Source organism: Scyliorhinus canicula, chromosome 9, assembly GCF_902713615.1.
Source record: "Scyliorhinus canicula chromosome 9, sScyCan1.1, whole genome shotgun sequence".
Classification (NCBI taxonomy): Eukaryota; Metazoa; Chordata; class Chondrichthyes; order Carcharhiniformes; family Scyliorhinidae; genus Scyliorhinus; species Scyliorhinus canicula.
Window position 1 is genome coordinate 105265884 of NC_052154.1, and position 20146 is coordinate 105286029.

The 20146-nt window shown below is 48.2% G+C and overlaps 1 protein-coding gene across 2 annotated transcripts in view; it reads right to left on the bottom strand.

Annotated features, from left to right (window-relative positions):
* LOC119971590 (embryonic protein UVS.2-like) overlaps positions 1 to 19563 on the bottom strand; it is a 174071-nt gene extending 154508 nt beyond the window's left edge. The window contains exons 1-3 of one of the 2 annotated variants that reach the window (XM_038807362.1): positions 19387 to 19563; positions 1399 to 1482; positions 1278 to 1308 (exon numbers count right to left, since the gene is read on the bottom strand). In XM_038807362.1, the coding sequence (XP_038663290.1) occupies positions 1278 to 1308; positions 1399 to 1461 (94 nt within the window). In that variant the 5' untranslated portion in view covers positions 1462 to 1482; positions 19387 to 19563. Of the gene's footprint in view, positions 1 to 1277; positions 1309 to 1398; positions 1483 to 19050; positions 19323 to 19386 lie in introns of those variants that run through there. The other variant, XM_038807361.1, reaches the window with a different exon arrangement.
* Positions 19564 to 20146: the final 583 nt, after the last annotated feature.

Sequence of the window (20146 nt, forward strand, 5' to 3'; positions counted from 1 at the left end):
AGCTGTTTTCAGAGGCTGCCGGCGGGATTTGCACAACGCCGGTTTTTGGCCGGTCGGAGAATCAGCGGGATTAACGCCGCTGCCGGCCGATTCTCCGACCCTGCGTGGGGTCGGAGAATTTCGCCCCATATAACTGAGTAGTGGCACATGCCATGGAGGGCTGAATTAATCCTTGATTGATATGTTGATTGTTTCGAGGCCCACTCGGGTGTTTTTTCCTCAAAAGGTTTTTTTTCTTCTTCTCTTCATCTGGGTGAGTAGTGTGCTATTCGATGGGGCGTTTCACTGCCCTGGGTGTAGTTGAGAAGGTGCAGGACCGACTAGGTATAGGTTTTGAGCTCTGCTTAGGGGAGCTAATCGTTGTGTGTCAGAGGGTGCTGGCCCGGTGCTGTGGTTAGTTTCCTGTCGTCTCCTGGTGCTTGGGATGTCCCTTATCGAAGGCGCTTATCCGGGACTTCCTGAGGGGACTCTTCTGTGCACGTGGGTCTGGCATTGAACGACTTTGGTTGATATCCTGTTGCCGTCCTTGTGGTCAGGATGCCCTCAGCCAATTTGATTCACTCCACATGACATTATCTCCAAGCTGCGCTACAGCAACTCACCAAGATTTCTTCAACAGCATTTTCCAAACTTGAACTCTGGGCTGGATTCTCCAGTCCACCAGCCGCATGCTTCTCGACGACGCGCTGTTTGCTAATGATGGGATTCTCTATTCCTGATGCTTGTCAATGGGGTTTCCTATTGAAGCCACCCCATGTCGCCTGGAAACCTGCGGGCGGCAGAAAGAGAGAATCCCAACGGTCAGAGAATTCCGGCCTCTATCTAGAAGAACAAGGGCATCAGATGCACGAGAACACTACTATCTGCAACTTTCCATTCCTGACATGGAACTACTCCTTCATTGTCACTGGGTCAAAATGCAGCAATTCCCTCCCTAACAGCACTGTAAGCGTACCTACACCACATGAGCTGCAGTCATTCAAGAAGGCTCTTCACCAGCACCTTCTCAAGAACAATTAGGGATGGACAATAAATTCTGGCCATGCCAACAACATTTCACATTCCACTAATGAATAAAACAATCAGAAAAAATGGATACTGTACAACACAATAGCAATGACCTTCAAAAATAATGCACTGGAAAGTAAAATATGATGAAAATATTTATCTTTCCTTTCCTTTCTCTTAGATCCAGCATGTACCAGGCATCCAGTATTTGAAGGCATACCTTCAAACTTAAAAATATCTGGTCTTGGAATTCTGTACAAGAAACAAACCTTGAAATGTGGGCGCCAATGTATGTTCATCCTGCATTAAAATAAAAATGTGTTAGAAAACTGTTACAAAATGATTCGGGACATTAGTAACAATAATGACAATTTCTCAATCGCTCCTTACCGCATCTGCATTGCTCCATAAGATGCTCAACAGGGAGGTCAAAACTCCAAAGGAAAAGTACATCTTCTGCTGTTAGCTACAAATCTGCCTTACAGAAATGTGGAAAAAGAACAAGGGAAATTACTCGATTCTAGGACATAACCAATATAAGATCACTTTAACAAGTAACTTCAAAATCATTCGTCCATTTTTCCATAGAAAGTAGAATTACTTTACCCATAATAGTATCAGTGTCTTAATATGTTGCAACTCAAGACTAAAATTTAAAACTTTTTTAAAAATATTGATTTTGTTTTCAAATTTTGAAAAAAATAAAAGTACAATTATGGTCAATCTTGCCTGCTGTTCTCTAAATATACAAGGGTTGAAAGGAAGAATTATAAATCAGCATTTTTTACTGAAAGGACAAGTAAGATCAGCCACATTCCAGAAGAGACTTAGCCCCAGATTTTTTAACCCCATGGTGGCAGGAACCTCCACCAAGGATGCGGCCAGCCAGCCAAAAATTCACTTACCTTCAGCAGGATCAGACAATCCCAGCAGTTGACAGCGCCAGAAAATCCAGATCTTAATTTTTCAAACTTTCGGCCACACATCAATAATCTCACAACAGACAATGAGTCATTAAGCTGCTTTTTTTACATAAATTTAGAGTACCCAATTAATTTTTTCCAATTAAGGGGCAATTTAGCGTGGCCAATCCATCCACCCTGCACATCTTTGGGTTATGGGGGCGAAACCCATGTAAACACGGGGAGAATGTGCAAACTCCACACGGACAGTGACCCAGAACTGGGATCGAACCTGGGACCTCTGAGCCATGAGGCAGCAGGGCTAACCCACTGTGACACGGTGGTGCCCATTAAGCTGCTTTTTTACGGGACGTGCGAACACCAGTCCTCACCTCAGTGAGAGGCATTGAGTGAATTTGGTTCAGGTGGCAAATAGGTGCAGAGGACTTAAGACTTGCTCTTTTTTCCACTCTCTTTCATCATCCAGTCGTTGATGAATTTCCTTCCTTGTCGACCAGCTCAGTAGGCCAACATTCTATTACTTCAGCTCTATAAATGATTAGCGGAGTGACTTATTAAGTATAGACGGTTGGACAGAAATGACAGAGTTGATGATGTGCTATTTTTGCAGCATATGGAATCTGTGGTATGTGCTCCAATACCGGACAACTATATTTGCAGAAAGGATTTGTGGCTTAGGTAATTTCGACTTAGCGTTGCAGATGTACGGTAGCACAGTGGTTAGCACTGTTGCTTCACAGCTCCTTGGTCCCAGGTTCACTTTCCAGCTTGGGTCACTGTCTGTGCGTTTCTCCCTGTGTCTGCGTGGGATTCCTCCGGGTGCTCCGATTTTCTTCCACAGTGCAAAGATGTGCAGGTTAGGTGGATTATCCATGCTCAATTGCCCTTAGTGTCCAAAAAGGTTAGGTGGGGCTACTGAGTTACAGGGATCAGGTGAAGGTGTGGGTTTAACTAGGGTGCTCTTTCCGAGTGCTCGTGCAGACTCGATGGGCCAAATGGCCTCCTTCTGCACTGTAAATTCTATGTTACATGGTGTCAGGGAAGCGAAGAGTTCCCTGGATACTTTATTGCAGGATGCAGTCACACCCCTTAGGTGATACATAACTTTGGAGTTGGTCAATGGTCAAGAACAGTGTGTGAGTCAGGCAGGTACATGGAACCATCATGTCGTGTTGGAGGAGCCTCAGCCTCTAGCTTTGCCCAACAGGTACAAGATACTTGCTGCTTGTATGGATGGGAAGAAGGTGGATGAGCGGACTGACCATTCAAGTGGAGGGAATGAAGAGGAATGTGGTAGTGACAGGAAATAGAATACTCAGGGAGATAGGGGTGGCATGGTGGCACAGTGGTTAGCACTGTGGCCTCGATTCCAACCTCGGGTGACTGTGGGCTGGTTTAGCACAGGGCTAAAGAGCTGGCTTTTAAAGCAGACCAGGGCAGGCCAGCAGCACGGTTCAATTCCCATACCAGCCTCCCCGAACAGGTGCCGGAATGTGGTGACTAGGGGTTTTTCACAGTAACTTCATTTGAAGTCTACTTGTGACAATAGGTGATTTTAATTTCATTTGTTTTCATTTTTGTGTGGAATTTGCTCATTCTTCCCATGTCTGCATGTGTTTCCTCCGGTTTCTTCCTCTTGTTCAAAGATGTGCAGGTCAGGTGGATTTGCGAAGCTAAATTGCCCATTGGTGGGGTTATGGGGATAAAGTGCCAGATTGGGCCTCGGTAGGGTGCTTTTTCAGAGGGTTGGTGCAAGCTCAATGGGCCGAATGGCCTCCTTCTGCACTGTAGGGATTCCAGGATAGATACTGTTCTCTGCAACTGCGACCGGGAGTTCTAGATGTTATGTCCATCCCATTCTCCCAGTTTCTCCACCTCCACATCTGTTCCGATGATGCCACCTTCAAAAACAGCATTTCTGACATGTCTGCCTTTTCCCTCAACCGAGGTTTCCACCCCACTATGGTTAACAGGGCACTCAAACCTGTCCAACGCATCTCCCGCATCTAGTCCTCACTTTTCATTCCACCAGACTCCACATTCCAAGGATCATCCTCCACTATTTCCACCAGCTTCCACATGATGCCACCATTAAACATCTTACCTTCACCCCGCCCATCAGCATTCCACAGGGACCACTCTCGACATGACAGCCTGGTCCACTTTTCCATCGGCCGGAACCTTTCATCTCCTTTGCATGGCACCTTCCCATGCAGTCACAGAAGGTGCAACAACTACCCCTTCACCCTTTCCCTCCTCACTGCCCAAAGGTCTAAACACTCATTTCAAATGAAACAGTATTTGCACCTCCTTCAACTTGATTGCATTATTTGCATCTCCCAATGTGATTTCTTCTACACTGGGGAGACTAAAAATAGAACGGTGTGAACCCAGTGGAGAAATTCTAAGTGCCTCACAATCGGCATTAAAACTAACCAATGCCGCCAGTGAGCTAAACGTAGATTTTCCCACTCGCCATCGCACTCTGCCAAATACAGGGAAAATTCCGGCCATAAGCGTTGTTTCTCTCTCCACAGATGTTGCCAGACCTGCTTCTTTTTCAGCATTTTCTGCTTTTCAGATTTCCCGCATGCACAGCATTTTGCTTTCATTTTCCTGCTGGGTCTAGAGTCAGCTAACAGATATTTTTAGACTCCTCTTACATCCTTGTTTTTTGTGAGTTAATCAGTGAGAGAACCTCATCGGAACTATCCATCCAAGCCTGGTCATTGTCTCTGGTCAGTTAATGTAAAGCAAAATACACAAAAAGAAATATTGGATGTTTGCAACAAAGGGACAATAATAGAACAAAGAAAATTACAGCACAGGAACAGGCCCTTCGGCCCTCCCAGCCTGCGCTGATCCAGATCCCTTGGAGCCAGCCAACCTGCGCGGCTGATGTCACATCAGCGCCGCCGTCGCGTCATTCTCGGCGCGCCGCCTTGACGCAGGCGTCAAGACCCGGCGGTCGAGATTTACGGAGCGCCGCTCGTAGCCCCCCGGGTGGGGGTGAATTAGGTGCGAGGAGTGGCCTCCGAGGCCGTCGTGAAACTCGGCGGAGTTCACGACGGCCTTCCCGATTTATCGCGGGAGCGGACAATTTCGCTCCTCATCTAAACCTGTTGCCGATTTTCCACGGTCTACTTCTCTCTGTTCCCCACCCGTTCATACACCTATCCAATGCATCTTAAATGATGCTATCGTGCCCGCCTCTACCACCTCTGCTGGCAAAGCATTCCAGGCACCCACCACCCTCTGCGTAAAAAACTTTCCACGCACATCTCCCTTAAACTTTCCCCCTCTCACCTTGAAATCGTGACCCCTTGTAATTGACACCCCCACTCTTGGAAAAAGCTTGTTGCTATCCACCCTGTCCATACCTCTCAACTTTGTAGACCTAGGGCAGCACGGTGGCCTAGTGGTTAGCACAACCGCCTCACGGCGCTGAGGTCCCAGGTTCGATCCCGGCTCTGGGTCACTGTCCGTGTGGAATTTGCACATTCTCCCCGTGTCTGCGTGGGTTTCGCCCCCACAACCCAAAAACGTGCAGAGTAGGTGGATTGGCCATGCTAAATTGCCCCTTAATTGGAAAAAATAATTGGGTAATCTAAATTTATTTTAAAAAAAAATTTTGTAGACCTCAATCAGGTGTCCCCTCAACCTCCGTCTTTCCAATGAAAACAATCCTAATCTACTCAACCTTTCTTCATAGCTAGCACCCTCCATACCAGGCAACATCCTGGTGAATTTCCTCTGCACCCTCTCTAAAGCATCCACATCCTTCTGGTAATGTGGTGACCAGAACTGCACGCAGTATTCCAAATGTGGCCTAACCAAAGTCCTATACAACTGTAACATTACCTGCCGACTCTTGTACTCAACACCCTGTTCGACGAAGGCAAGTATGCTGTATGCCTTCTTGACCACTCTATCGACCTGCGTTGCCACCTTCAGGGTACAATGGACCTGAACTCCCAGATCTCTCTGTACATCAATTTTCCCAGGACTCTTCCATTGACCATATAGTCCGCTCTTGAATTAGATCTTCCAAAATGCATCACCTCGCATTTGCCTGGATTGAACTCCATCTGCCATTTCTCTGCCCAACTCTCCAATCTATCTATATTTTGCTGTATTCTCTGACAGTCCGCCTCGCTATCTGCAACTCCACCAATCTTAGTATCATCTGCAAACTTGCTCATCAGACCACTTATACCTTCGTCCAGATCATTTATGTATATCACAAACAACAGTGGTCCGAGCACGGATCCCTGTGGAACACCACTAGTCACCTTTCTCCATTTTGAGACACTCCCTTCCACCACTACTCTCTGTCTCCCGTTGCCCAGCCAGTTCTTTATCCATCTAGCTAGTACAACCTGAACCCCATACGACTTCACTTTTTCCATCAACCTGCCATGGAAACCTTTATCAAATGCTTTACTGAAGTCCATGTATATGACATCTATAGCTCTTCCCTCATCAATTAACTCCCTCACTTCCTCAAGGAATTCGATTAGGTTTGTGAGACATGACCTTACCTGCACAAAACCATGCTACCTATCACTGATAAGTCTATTTTCTGCCAAATGTGAATAGATCCCATCCCTCAGTATCTTCTCCAACAGTTTGCCTACCACTGACGTCAAGCTCACAGGTCTATAATTCCCTGGATTATCCCTGCTACCCTTCTTAAACCAAGGGACAACATTAGCAATTCTCCAGTCCTCCGGGACCTCACCCGTGCTCAAGGATGCTGCAAAGGTATCTGTTAAGGCCCCAGCTATTTCGTCCCTCGCTTCCCTCAGCAACCTGGGATAGATCCCATCCGGTCCTGGGGACTTGTCCACCTTAATTCCTTTTAGAATACCCAAAACCTCCCCTTTCCTTATGCCGACATGACCTAGAGTATTTAAACATGCATCCCTAGCCTCAACATCCATCATGTCCCTCTCCTCGGTGAATACCGATGCAAAGTACTCATTAAGAAGCTCACTCATTTCCTCTGACTCCACGCATAAATTCCCTCTTTTGTCTTTGAGTGGGCCAATCCTTTCTCTAGTTACCCTCTTGCTCCTTATATACGAATAAAAGGATTTGGGATTTTCCTTAACCCTGTTAGCCAAAGATATTTCATGACCCCTTTTATTGCGCGTTTGAGATTTGTCCTACTTTCCCGATATTCCTCCAAAGCTTCATCAGTTTTGAGTCGCCTCGATCTTATGTATGCTTCCTTTTTCATCTTAGCTAGTCTCACAATTCCACCCGTCATCCATGGTTCCCTAATCTTGCCATTTCTATCTCTCATTTTCACAGGAACATGTCTGTCCTGCACTCTAATCAACCTTTCCTTAAAAGACTCCCACATTTCAAATGTGGATTTACCCTTAAACAGAAGCTCCCAATCCACATTCCCAAGCTCCTGCCGAATTTTGTTATACTTGGCCTTTCCCCAATTTAGCACTCTTCCTTTAGGACCACTCTTGTCTTTGTCCATGAGTATTCTAAAACTTATGGAATTGTGATCGCTATTCCCAAAATAATCGCCGACTGAAACGTCAACCACCTGGCCGGGATCATTCTCCAATACCAGGTTCAGTGTGGCCCCTTCCCGAGTTGGACTATTTACATACTGCTCTGAAAAACTCTCCTGGATGCTCCTTACAAATTCTGCTCCATCTATGCCCCCAACACTACATGAGTCCCATTCAATGTTGGGGAAGTTAAAATCTCCCATCACAACCACCCTATTGCTCCTACATTGTTCTATAATCTGTCTACATATTTGTACCTCTACTTCACGCTCGCTTTTGGGAGGCCTATAGTAAAGTCCCAACAATGATACTGCACCCTTCCTATTTCTTAGCTCCATCTATATTGCCTCAGTGCTCAAATCTTCCATCGTGCCCTCCTTAATCACAGCTGTGATATCATCTCTGACCAGTAATGCAACTCCTCCACCCCTTTTACCTCCCTCTCTATCCCTCCTGAAGCATCTATACCCTGGGATATTTAGTTGCCAGTCTTGCCCATCCCTCAACCAAGTCTCAGTAATACCAATAACATCATATTCCCAGGTATTAATCCAAGCCCTAAATTCATCTGCCTTACCTGCTACACTTATCGCATTAAAACAAATGCACCTCAGACCACCTGTCCCTTTGCGATCATCATCTTTTCCCTGTCTACTCTTCCCCTTAGTCACATTGAGTTTATTATCCAGTACCTTACTGGCTTTTGTTGCTGCCTCTTTACTGACCTCTAACTTCCTAATCTGGTTCCCGTCCCCCTGCCACATTAGTTTAAAACCGCCCCAACAGTGTTAGCAAAAGCACCCCCGAGGACATTGGTTCCAGTCCTGCCCAGGTGTAGACCATCCGATTTGTAATGGTCCCACCGCCCCCAGAACCGGTTCCAATGTCCCAGAAATCTGAACCCCTCCCTCCTGCACCATCTCTCAAGCCACGTATTCATTCTGACTATTCTTAAATTTCTACTCTGACTGTTTCGTGGCACTGGTAGCAATCCGGAGATTACTACCTTTGAGGTCCTACTTTTTAACTTATCTCCTAACTCCCTAATTCTGATTGTAGGACCACATCCCATTTTTTACCTATATGTTGGTGCCTATATGCACCACGACAACTGGCTGTTCACCCTCCCCCTTCAGTATGTCCTGCAGCCTATCTGAGACATCCCTGACCCGTGCACCCGGGCGGCAACATACTATTCGGGAGTCTCATGGGAAACCTTTTGCTCCTGATCCCGGGACCTCCGTTGGAGTATAATACTTCTCCTCCCTAAAATCCTAAAATACAGAGCACTGTCCACATCCAAGGCTAAGGGCGCCGGGCCTTTTGACCGTTTCGCCTGTGGACAGCGTTCAGACACAGACCGTACAGCGTCAGGAGGCATATATTGGACTAGAGAGCGGTGTTAGCGTTGCAGGTGTGGCCACAAAAGCCAACATGTGTGCTCTCATGGTTTCAGAGTCGGAGCTAGGCAATTCGTTGTCCACCACCTCGGTATTCTCAAAAATGACCCCTGGATCCTTGACAGCCGGCAGAGTTGGGCGCAGCGGTGGCAACAGGGGCGGTAGCGGAGTGGTGAAGGTGGCAGCGCTAGGACATCCAAATTGGTACTCCGGTATGGCCGGAGTATCCGGCATGCGACTTCAGAGATGGTTTACGTGGTGATTAGACTCGCAGCCTTGTGCTGGCATTTGGTAGGAAACGGGTCCCATTTTCCCCACTACAACACCCGGGATTCAAGCGAACTCGCACAGCGATGGCTTGCGACCACATCAGTTTGATCAAGACTTTCTCGCCAATATCCAGAAAGACGAGACTTAACTGGGTATGGAGATGGCGACCCATCAACATCTTGGCTGACGCGATGCCTGTCGTGGTTGTCCGGTCGCAGAATAAGAACCTGACCAAGCGGGTCTCCCATGAAGAGGATGTCTGCTTCTTCATCTCAAGCTTGAAAGTTTGCACCACCCGCTCGGCCAATCCTTTTGAGGCCAGGTGGGACGGGGCGGTCTCATGTGGCGGATCACGTTGGCGGACAAGAACAGAGAAAATTCTGCACTCGTGAAAGCTGTACCATTGTCTGACACCAGCATCTCGGGTATGCCGTGTTTGCTAAAATTGTACTGGAGCTGCTCTATAGTGGTCAAGGACATTGTTGCTGTAGCTTGAGGACCTCCATCCACTTGGAGTGGGCATGGACGAAGATGAGGAACATAGTGCCCTGAAAAGGGTCGGCAAAGTCGATATGGAGGAGAGACCACGGACAACCTAGCCATTCCCATGGCTGGAGCAGGGCTGCAAGAGGCAACTTCTGGTGTGCCTTACATTGGACACAGCACTGGGTCACCGGCTCAATGTCCACGTCGGTGCTGTGCCATCAAATGTAGCTGCAAGCTAACATTTTCATCTTGGACACCCTCATTGTGGAGGTCCATCAGGACTGGGCCCCGTCCATGTTCAAGCACCACCATTCAGGTCCCCCAAACGAGTACTCACTCCTCTATGCTAACCTCCTGCATCTTTCGAGGTGTAGGCCTTCAGATCTTGTGGTAAAGCCCAGTGCTGAACCCCATAGTGCACCATGTGGCAGGCACATGATAGCTGAGGGTCAGTCTGGGTCTACTCTTGAATGCAGGACACCGTGATTGATAACGAGTCCATAAAATGGAGAATGGCAATGACCTCACCAGCCGCGGCTGGTGCTGGTGGCCTGGCTGACAGAAGTAGACAGCTTGATGCGTCGGCATGGGGAATCTTTGCCCCAGAGCAGTGTTCCAGAACAGTTATATGCTACCAGCAGACTGCCCATCGCTGGATGTGGGCGGAAGCATTGGGGGGGGGGGGGGGGGGGGGGAAATCGCCCAACCTTCCTTGAAGAATCCAAGGAGGAGCTTGTGGTCCTTGAGAACGGTGAAGCGATGCCCGTAGACATACTGATTAAATTTCTTGACCCCAAACATGGCAGCGGTTAATTGCTCCACGTCTGCCAATGTTCGCAAGAGGAAAGCGATAGGACGTTCCGATCCAGCGACCATGGTGTGGGGCAGCATGGCCCCGGTGCTGTACGGAGAAGCATTGCAGGTCAATAAGAATGGTCATGACAGGTTGAAGTGGATTTGCAGTCTTGCTGAGGAAGGCTGTTGCTTCTCCCTGTTGAAAGCCATCTGCTGTTCCTGGGCCCACTCCTAGTATTGCCCCTTTTTTCACAGATGGTGGTGGCCTGGTCATTAACCAGGCCTAGGAATGATCAGCGTTCTTCCGGGCCACTTGGCATGGGAGCCTGACAAATTGCCAGTACCTTTTCTTCCTCTAGGTGCAACCTCAGGTAACAAATATGTTACCACCTCAGCAGCGTTGAAGATGCACTTCTCCTGCCAGGGGCGGATGCGGCTTCCTCAATATGCCTCAGCACTTCCACCAGATGTCACAGATGCTCCTGGTTGAACAAGCCCATGATCAGGAAGTCATCCAAATATTCCACCACAGGATATTCTCCATTACACATTGGATTATTGCGTGGAGGAAACCCCAAAGTGCAGGCGGGTGTATTTATATAATCCCCAGTGTGTGTTCATGGTCATGAAGCCTCTGGACCTGTGGGCTGGGACTAACTGGAGGTAACTGTGACTCAGAGTTCCATAAGGGTGCGACCCCTGCTCAGCTTCGCACAAAAATCCTTGATCCGAGAGACTGGAACATGGTCCAGTTGAGACACGCAGTTGACCATCATTTTATAGTCTCCACATAAATGCATGGATCGATCAGGTTTCATGACCGGGACGACCGGCACTGCCCAGTCGGAGAACTGCATCAGACGTGTGATGCCCAAACTCTCCATCCGGTGCAATTCGGGGTCTACTTTGGGTCATAGGGCGTACAGAACAGGTCATGCATGGTTGAGCCATCAGGTCCATGCTCATTCAGGCCACTGTCCCTTTCATTGTACCCGAGCCATCCTGGAATCCCAACGGAAATCTGGTCAGAACCCCTTCAGGGCCATGTGGTTGCATGCGGCACACCTGCTGCCAATCTAACCACAAGTGATGAAACCAGTCACATCCCAGGGAGCTTGGACCACCCCCGTGGGCCACCACCAGAGCAAGACTTGCAGATTGCTGATCATACTCGACTAGAACATATGTAGTCCCCACTATTGCCAGCGGCGTCCCCATATAAGTGGCCAACCATGCGTTGGTGTCCAACAGGGTCAGTAATTGAAGGCCAGATGAAATGCGGTCAAACGTACAGCGACTGACTACAGACAATGCCACCCCAGTGTCGAGCTTCATGCAGATTGGGTGTCTGGTGATTTGCAGAGATCTGGATGGGCGCCATCCTTGGTGCAGCCACAGAGCATAACTGCTGATAGGTGCAGTCATTATCATCCACATAATAAGCCCTGTCACATGGGGTCCATCGCGCCTGGCAGGTCAGCAGGTGGGCAGATCATCAGAAGGCCTCCAGCTCCCTTGCAGCTCCCACTGGTCGGTGGTCATATTCCTGTCCCTCAAAGTCAGGAGAGATCGTCCGGCAGCACTCCTGGCCTCTGTTAGGGCAACCCTTGATCTTCCTGTAGGTGCCCCACTGCCAGGGGCCAGAGTCTGGCTTTCTCAGTCCTAGCTAAGTATGATTGCCGTTCGCCTTGGTGTCCCAGACTGAGCACCGCCATTCCCTGGAGTTCCAGGACCCCTTGTTTGGTGCTTCCTCCGGAGATGGTTATCTCCATCACATGTTGCAGGTCCAAGGGGGCCTCAGATAATAATTTATTCTGTGTGGCTGAGTCCACAAATGAAGCAGTCTCAGGGTGTCTCATTTAATGATGCTCCGAATTCACAACACTCTGCCAGTTTTCAGAGGTGGGCCAGGAAATCACTCACTGACTTGGCCTGGGCTTGAGTAGCCATGTGGAATTGGAAGCGGCTTACAATGAGTTGCGGTTTCGGGTCAAAATGCTTCCCCACTCAGGCCACCAGGACAGGGAACAACCAGGTATCTGGGAGCTCCAGGTGAGTCAAGCTTTTCATCACACTGTAGGTAGGCCCTCCGCAGCACCGGTTTGTCTCGCATCGCCGATCATCGGATTCGTCTTTAAAAATATTTCATGCACTCGACGTATTGTCCCCAATCGTCTGTACCTGCGTTGTGGCACGGTAGCACAGTGGTTAGCACTGTTGCTTCACAGCGGCAGGAACCAGGGTTCAATTCCCAGCTTGGGTCACTGTCTGTGCGGAGTCTGCACGTTCTTCCTTTGTCTGCGTGGGTTTCCTCCGGGTGCTCCGGTTGCCTCCCACAGTTCCCGAGAGACGTGCTTGTTGGTGATTTGGACATTCTGAATTCTCCCTCAGTGTACTTGAACAGGTGCCAGAATGTGTAACTCCATTGCAGTAAGCCTACTTGTGACACTAATGAAGACTATTATTATAAGTAGCTCCAGCTTCCCCATATACGGCATTTTGGCAGTCAGGCGATGGGTCTCCCGAGACCTAGACAAGGTATACCAGGCGCGTAGCACCAGGGGTCGACAGCAGCTTCACCGAATCCCATCCTCATTGCCAGTGTTGGATCCATGGAAATAAGAACGCATAGACGGTAAGTAGAGATTAACAAATAAGGTTTATTACAATGCAAATCCAAACTCCCCCACTCCCCTAAGGGTCTCCATCCCTGACCTGCATCCAGGGGGGGATTTCATGTGAGTTGGGGCTCTCCTTGTTGAGGCAAAGCCCCGTCCCCTTAAAGACGCAGTTATCATGGGGGATTTTAATCTGCATGTCGATTGGTTTAACCAGGTCGGTCAAGGCAACCTTGAGGAGGAGTTTATAGAATGTATGTAATGGAACCTACGAGGGAACAAGCGGTCCTAGCTCTGGTCCTGTGTAATGAAACAGGATTGATTAATGATCTCATGGTTAGGGATCCTTTAGGGAGGAGCGGTCACAATATGGTGGAATTGAAAATACAGATGGAGAGTGAGAAGGCAAAATCAAACACTAGTGTTTTGTGCTTAAACAAAGGAGATTGCAATGGGATGAGAGAAGAACTAGCTAAGGTAGACTGGGAGCAAAGACGTTATGGAAACAGTTGAGGAACAGTGGAGAACCTTCCAAGTGATTTTTCACAGTGCTCAGCAAAGGTTTATACCAACAAAAAGGAAGGACGGTAGAAAGAGGGAAAATCGACCGTGGATATCTAAGGAAATGAGGGAGAGTATCAAATTGAAGGAAAAAGCATACAAAATGGCAAAGATTAGTGGGAGACTAGAGGACTGGGAAATCCTTAGGGAGCAACAGAAAACTACGAAAAAGGCTATAAAGAGTAAGATAGATTATGAGAGTAAACTTGCTCAGAATATCAAAACAGATAGTAAAAGTTTCTCCAAATATATAAAACAAAAAGAGTGGCTGAGGTAAATATTGGTCCTTTAGAGGATGAGAAGGGAGATTTAATAATGGGAGATGAGGAAATGGCTGAGGAACTGAACAGGTTTTTTGGGTCAGTCTTCATAGTGGAAGACACAAATAACATGCCAGTGACTGACAGAAATGAGGCTATGACAGATGAGGACCTTGAGATGATTGCTATCACTAAGGAGGTAGTGATGGGAAAGCTAATGGGGCTAAAGGTAGACAAGTCTCCTGGCCCTGATGGAATGCACACCAGAGTGCTAAAAGTGATGGCTAGGGATATTGCAAATGCACGAGTGATAATTTACCAAAATTCACTAGACTCTGGGGTGGTCCCGGCGGATGGGAAATTGGCAAACGTGACACCAATGTTTAAAAAAGGAGGTAGGCAGAAAGCGGGTAATTATAAGTCAGTTAGCTTAACTTCGGAAGTAGGGAAGATGCTGGACCCTATCATCAAGGAAGAAATAGCGAGGCATCTGGATAGAAATTGTCCCATTGGGCAGACGCAGCATGGGTTCATAAAGGGTAGGTCGTGCCTAACTAATTTAGCGGAATTTTTTGAGGACATTACCAGTGCGGTAGATAATGGGGAGCCAATGGATGTGGTATATCTGGATTTCCAGAAAGCCTTTGACAAGATGCCACACAAGAGGTTGCTGCATAAGATAAAGATGCATGGCATTAAGGGTAAAGTAGTAGCATGGATAGAGGATTGGTTAATTAATAGAAAGCAAAGAGTGGGGATTAATGGGTGTTTCTCTGGTTGGCAATCAGTAGCTAGTGGTGTCCCTCAGGGATCAGTGTTGGGCCCACAATTGTGCACAATTTACACAGATGATTTGGAGTTGGGGACCAAGTGCAATGTGTCCAAGTTTGCGGACGACACTAAGATGAGTGGTAAAGCAAAAAGTGCAGAGGATACCGGAAGTCCGCAGAGGGATTTGGATAGGTTAATTGAATGGACTAGGATCTGGCAGATGGAATACAATGTTGACAAATGTGAGGTTATCCATTTTGGTAGGAATAACAGTAAAAGTGATTATTATTTCAATGATAAAATGTTAAAACATGCTGCTGTGCAGAGACCTGGGTGTGCTAGTACATGAGTCGCAAAGAGTTGGTTTACAGGTGATTAAGAAGGCAAATGGAATGTTGTCCTTCATGGCTAGAGGGATGGAGTTTAAGACTAGGGAGGTTATGCTGCAATTGTATAAGGTGTTAGTGAGGCCACACCTGGAGTACTGTGTTCAGTTTTCGTCTCCTTAACTGAGAAAGGACGTACTGGCGCTGGAGGGTGTGCAGAGGAGATTCACTAGGTTAATCCCAGAGCTGAAGGGGTTGGATTACGAGGAGAGGTTGAGTAGACTGGAACTGTACTCGTTGGAATTTAGAAGGATGAGGGGGGATCTTATAGAAACATTTAAAATTATGAAGGGAATAGATAGGATAGATGCGGGCAGGTTGTTTCCACTGGCGGGTGAAAGCAGAACCGGGGGGCATAGCCTCAAAATAAGGGGAAGTAGATATAGGACTGAGTTTAAGAGGAACTTCTTCACCCAAAGGGTTGTGAATCTATGGAATTCTTTGCCCAGTGAAGCAGTTGAGGCTCCTTCATTAAATGTTTTTAAGATAGAGATAGATAGTTTTTTGAATAATAAAGGGATTAAGGATTATGGTGTTCGGGCCGGAAAGTGGAGCTGAGTCAACAAAAGATCAGCCATGATCTCATTGAATGGCGGAGCAGGCTCGAGGGGCCAGGTGGCCTACTCCTGCTCCTAGTTCTTATATTCCGGGGAGGTCATAGGAAACCGTATAGTCCTGATCTCAGGAACTCCATTGGGGTTAAACCAACAAACCGTTGTCAACTACCCCAGCAGCTTCGAACCCACCCATACCTACCGTCACAGCCTCCAAAATCAGATCGGCCTTCTTGAAAGTGAGCCCCTGGAAAAAAAACGGGTTGTGACGAGTTCCTGGTTGTGCACACTGATCCTGCGCAGCCCAACTGGTGGCTGTGTTCACAGACATCTTCAACTTCTCCATTCTGAGGTTCCCACCTGCTTCAAGAATTCCACCATCATACCAGTGCCAAAGAAGAACCAGGCAACATGCCTCAACGACTACAGTCCGGTGGCCTTGACATCAATCATTATGAAGTGCTTTGAGAGATTGGTCATGAGACACATCAACTCCATACTCAGAGAATGCCTCAATTCACTGCAATTCATTTAATGCATAACCGGTCCACACCAGACGCTATCTCCCTGGCCCTACACTCATCCCTGGAGCATCTCAACAAGAAGGACCCCTACATCAGACTCCCATTTATTAACTCAGCTCCGCCTTCCAACACCATAAGCTCAGCCAAACTCATATCAAAACTCCAAATCCTTGGACTGGTCCTCCCTCTGCAACTGGATCCTCAACTTTCTGCCTCATAGACCACAATCAGTAAGGGTAAACAGCACACCTCATCCAAAATGGTCCTCAATACCAAGGCCCCATAAGTCTGTATACTTAGCCCCCTAGATAGATTGGAGAGTTGGGCAGAGAAATGGCAGATGGAGTTCAATCCAGGCAAATGCGAGGTGATGCATTTTGGAAGATCTAATTCAAGAACGGACTATATGGTCAATGGAAGAGTCCTGGGAAAAATTGATGTACAGAGAGATCTGGGAGTTCAGGTCCATTGTACCCTGAAGGTGGCAACGCAGGTCGATAGAGTGGTCAAGAAGGCATACAGCATGCTTGCCTTCATCGGACGGGGTATTAAATACAAGAGTCGGCAGGTCATGTTACAGTTGTATCGGACTTTGGTTAGGCCACATTTGGAATACTGCGTGCAGTTCTGGTCGCCACATTACCAGAAGGATGTGGATGCTTTAGAGAGGGTGCAGAGGAGGTTCACCAGGATGTTGCCTGGTATGGAGGGTGCTAGGTATGAAGAAAGGTTGAGTAGATTAGGATTGTTTTCGTTGGAAAGATGGAGGTTGAAGGGGGACCTGATTGAGGTCTACAAAATTATGAGAGGTATGGACAGGGTGGATAGCAACAAGCTTTTTCAAAGATTGGGGGTGTCAATTACAAGGGGTCACGATTTCAAGGTGAGAGGGGGAAAGTTTAAGGGAGATGTGCGTGGAAAGTTTTTTACGCAGAGGGTGGTGGGTGCCTGGAACGCTTTGCCAGCGGAGGTGGTAGAGGCGGGCACGATAGCATCATTTAAGATGCATCTAGACAGATATATGAACGGGCGGGGAACAGAGGGAAGTAGACCTTGGAAAATAGGAGACAGGTTTAGATAAAGGATCTGGATCAGCACAGGCTGGGAGGGCCGAAGGGCCTGTTCCTGTGCTGTAATTTTCTTTGTTCTTTTGTTCTTGTACTATACTCTATACACACATGACTGTGTGGCAAAATTTGGGTCCAACTCCATCGGCAAGTTTGACACAAACGTAGTGGTCGGATCTCGAACAATGATGAGTGAGAGTACAGGAGGGAGAAACGAGAACAATCACCCTCAACATCAGCAAAACTAAGGAGCTGGTCATTGACTTCAGGAAGCGAAGTATCGTACACATCCCGGACTGCATTAACGGTGCCAAGGTGGAGATGATCGACAGCTTCAAATTCCTAGGTGTGCACATCACCAACAATCTGTCACTGTCCACCCATGTCAACGCTATGACCAAGAAAGCACAACAGCGCCTTTCTTTACTCAGGAAACTAAGGAAATTTAGCATGCCCCCGTTGACTCTTAATTATTTATACAGATGTACCATAGAAAAGGTTCCTATCTGGCTGCATCACAGCCTGGTAGAGCAACTGCTCGGCTCAAGATCGTCATCATCTGAACCCGCCTCCCATCCATTGATTCTGTCGACACCTCCCACTGCCTTGGGAAAGCAGGCAGCATAATCAAAGACCCGTCCAACCCACATTATTAATAGAGAGCACTTAACTGAGCCGCGCATTAATATTTTTTTACCTGGGGTGGAAGCTGGGTGTGAGCTTTGAAAAGGGGGGGGGGGGGGGGGGGGGGGGGCAGTGAATCACTCACGCATGTTCCAATCCTACCCCAAGCTAGTTTGGTTCTGGGTCTTGTTTTTGAGATTATGTTGGAGATCACTGGAGCCAAACTGGGAGCTGTGTCCGCTGGTGGTGATCTTTGGGGTGTCAGATTCCCCAGAGTCCCTTGGGGAGGTTGGTGGGGGGGATGGGGGTTGGCTGATGCCTTGGCTTTTGCCTCCTTGGTGTTCGGAGGCAAGCCCTTCTTGGATGGAAGTCTGTCCATATTTAAATCGGTCATGGAAGCCAAGATTTTGCCCCTGCCTCAGTTTTTCATTGTTTAGACTCCAAGCTCTTTGGTTAGAGGCTTAAATAAACATTTAGTGATTCACACTACCTGTTAATTCAATTTTCAGATACAAATGATCTTATTAACTTGAGTGGATTGTTTCCTCACAGAAATTTTTAAACATGTTCTTGGAACGGAAACATTACTCGCAAGGTCAATAGTTTTTGCCTATCTCTAATGGCGCTTAGATGGTCGTTGTCCATCATTCTGAACTGCTGCAGTGTGTTGTAGATTCACCCACTGCGTTGTGAAGAACTGAGTTCCAGAGTTTTGACCCAGTAACATTACAGAAATGGCAATAGTTTCAAGTTAGGATGGTGTGTATTTTAAACAGGAACTTGCAAGTGATGGGTCTATGCGTCAACTACCCTTGTTCTTCCAGGTGATACGGGCTGCTGTGAGTTAAGATGGTGTCGAAGCGTCATACCTCATTGATAGCCTTGGCTGAAGCAACGAGCCTGAGCCCAAGCAGAATTGAAGTCCATGGGAATCAGACAAAACTCTCCACAGGTTGGAGTCATATCTAGCCAAAGACATATGATGGTAGTTCCTTTTTCAGTCTGGAGTTGCTCCAACTGTTCAAGGTCTATGCCATTGAGCTTGGTGGTAACACCAACACTGTGGAAAGTACCCTTACTGGGATGTTGAAAGGTTAACTTGCTCCTGTGGGGCTGAGGAGCAACTTCTCACGTCCTCCACTCAGGCACTTCAGAGGGCTGTTCTGAGAGACAATCCCTGGCGCTGAAACGAGCAAAATGCTTCCCACAATAAGCCCACCACTTAAATCAGCTCCACAATCACCAACACGGGCTGCCCGCAGTACTCACTCTTACACTGCTGTCCTCACTCTGTTTAACTTTATATTCCCTCTATCCAAGTGTTTAAGGGCCGATTCCTCGAACACGTTTTGCTTTTCTCCAGAAACTTGTTGACCATCGCGCAGGCGCTCCTTCCAACCGCTCCTCTACTGCGCATGCGCTTTTCAAACACGGCCGCGCGCGCTGTTTCGTGGTCCAGGGCATGGAATCGCTCTAACTGCCCTCCGGTACGCGCGCGCTGTTTCGTGGTCCAGGGCATGGAATCGCTCTAACTGCCCTCCGGTACGCGCGCGCCACTCGACCCGCTTTCTTTCCAACCGCTCTCCAGCGTGTGCATACACTCACCGACCATTCTGCAGCGCGCACTTGCAGTCTCACAAACTGCTCTCCAGCGCGCGTGCTCTTTTAAACTGCTCCAGTGCGCGCTCTCTCTCCCCAACTGCTCCCCAGTGCGCGTGCTCTCTCGCCAACTGATTTCCACTGCGCGCCCACTCTCTCTCCAACTGCCTAAAGCGCGCGCGCTCTACAACTGTCCAGCAGGCGCACTGTCTCCAACTGCTGGGCAATGTGTGCATGCGCTTCCCGGACTCTCCAGAGCGCGCACTCTCCAACTGCTGTAGCGTGCGTACTATCTCCAACGCGCACGCTCTCCAACAGCTCCCCAGTGCACGCGCTCTCCAAGCGTTCCCAACAACTCTCATGCACACGCGCTCTCTCCAACTCTCCGGGCCGCGCTCTCTCTCGAACTGGCGATCAGTGCACGTGCTCTCTCCAATTGCCCTCTTGTGCACGCGCGCTGTCTCCAACTGATCTCGAGCGTGCATACTATCTGCAACTTCTCTCCATTGCGCGCGGTCTTTCCAGTGCACGCGCTCTCTCGCCAACTGCCTCAAGCGCGCGCTTGCTCTACAACTGCTCTCCAGTGCACGTTCTCACTCCAACTCTCCAGTGTGCACGCTCGCTCCAACTGCTCTCCAGCACGCTCACTCTGTCCAAACAGCTCTCCTGTGTGCGATCTATGTTCAACTGCTCTCCATTGCACGCTCTATCTTGAACTGCTCTCTAGTGTGAGCACTCTCTCCAACTGCTCTCCAGTGTGAGCACT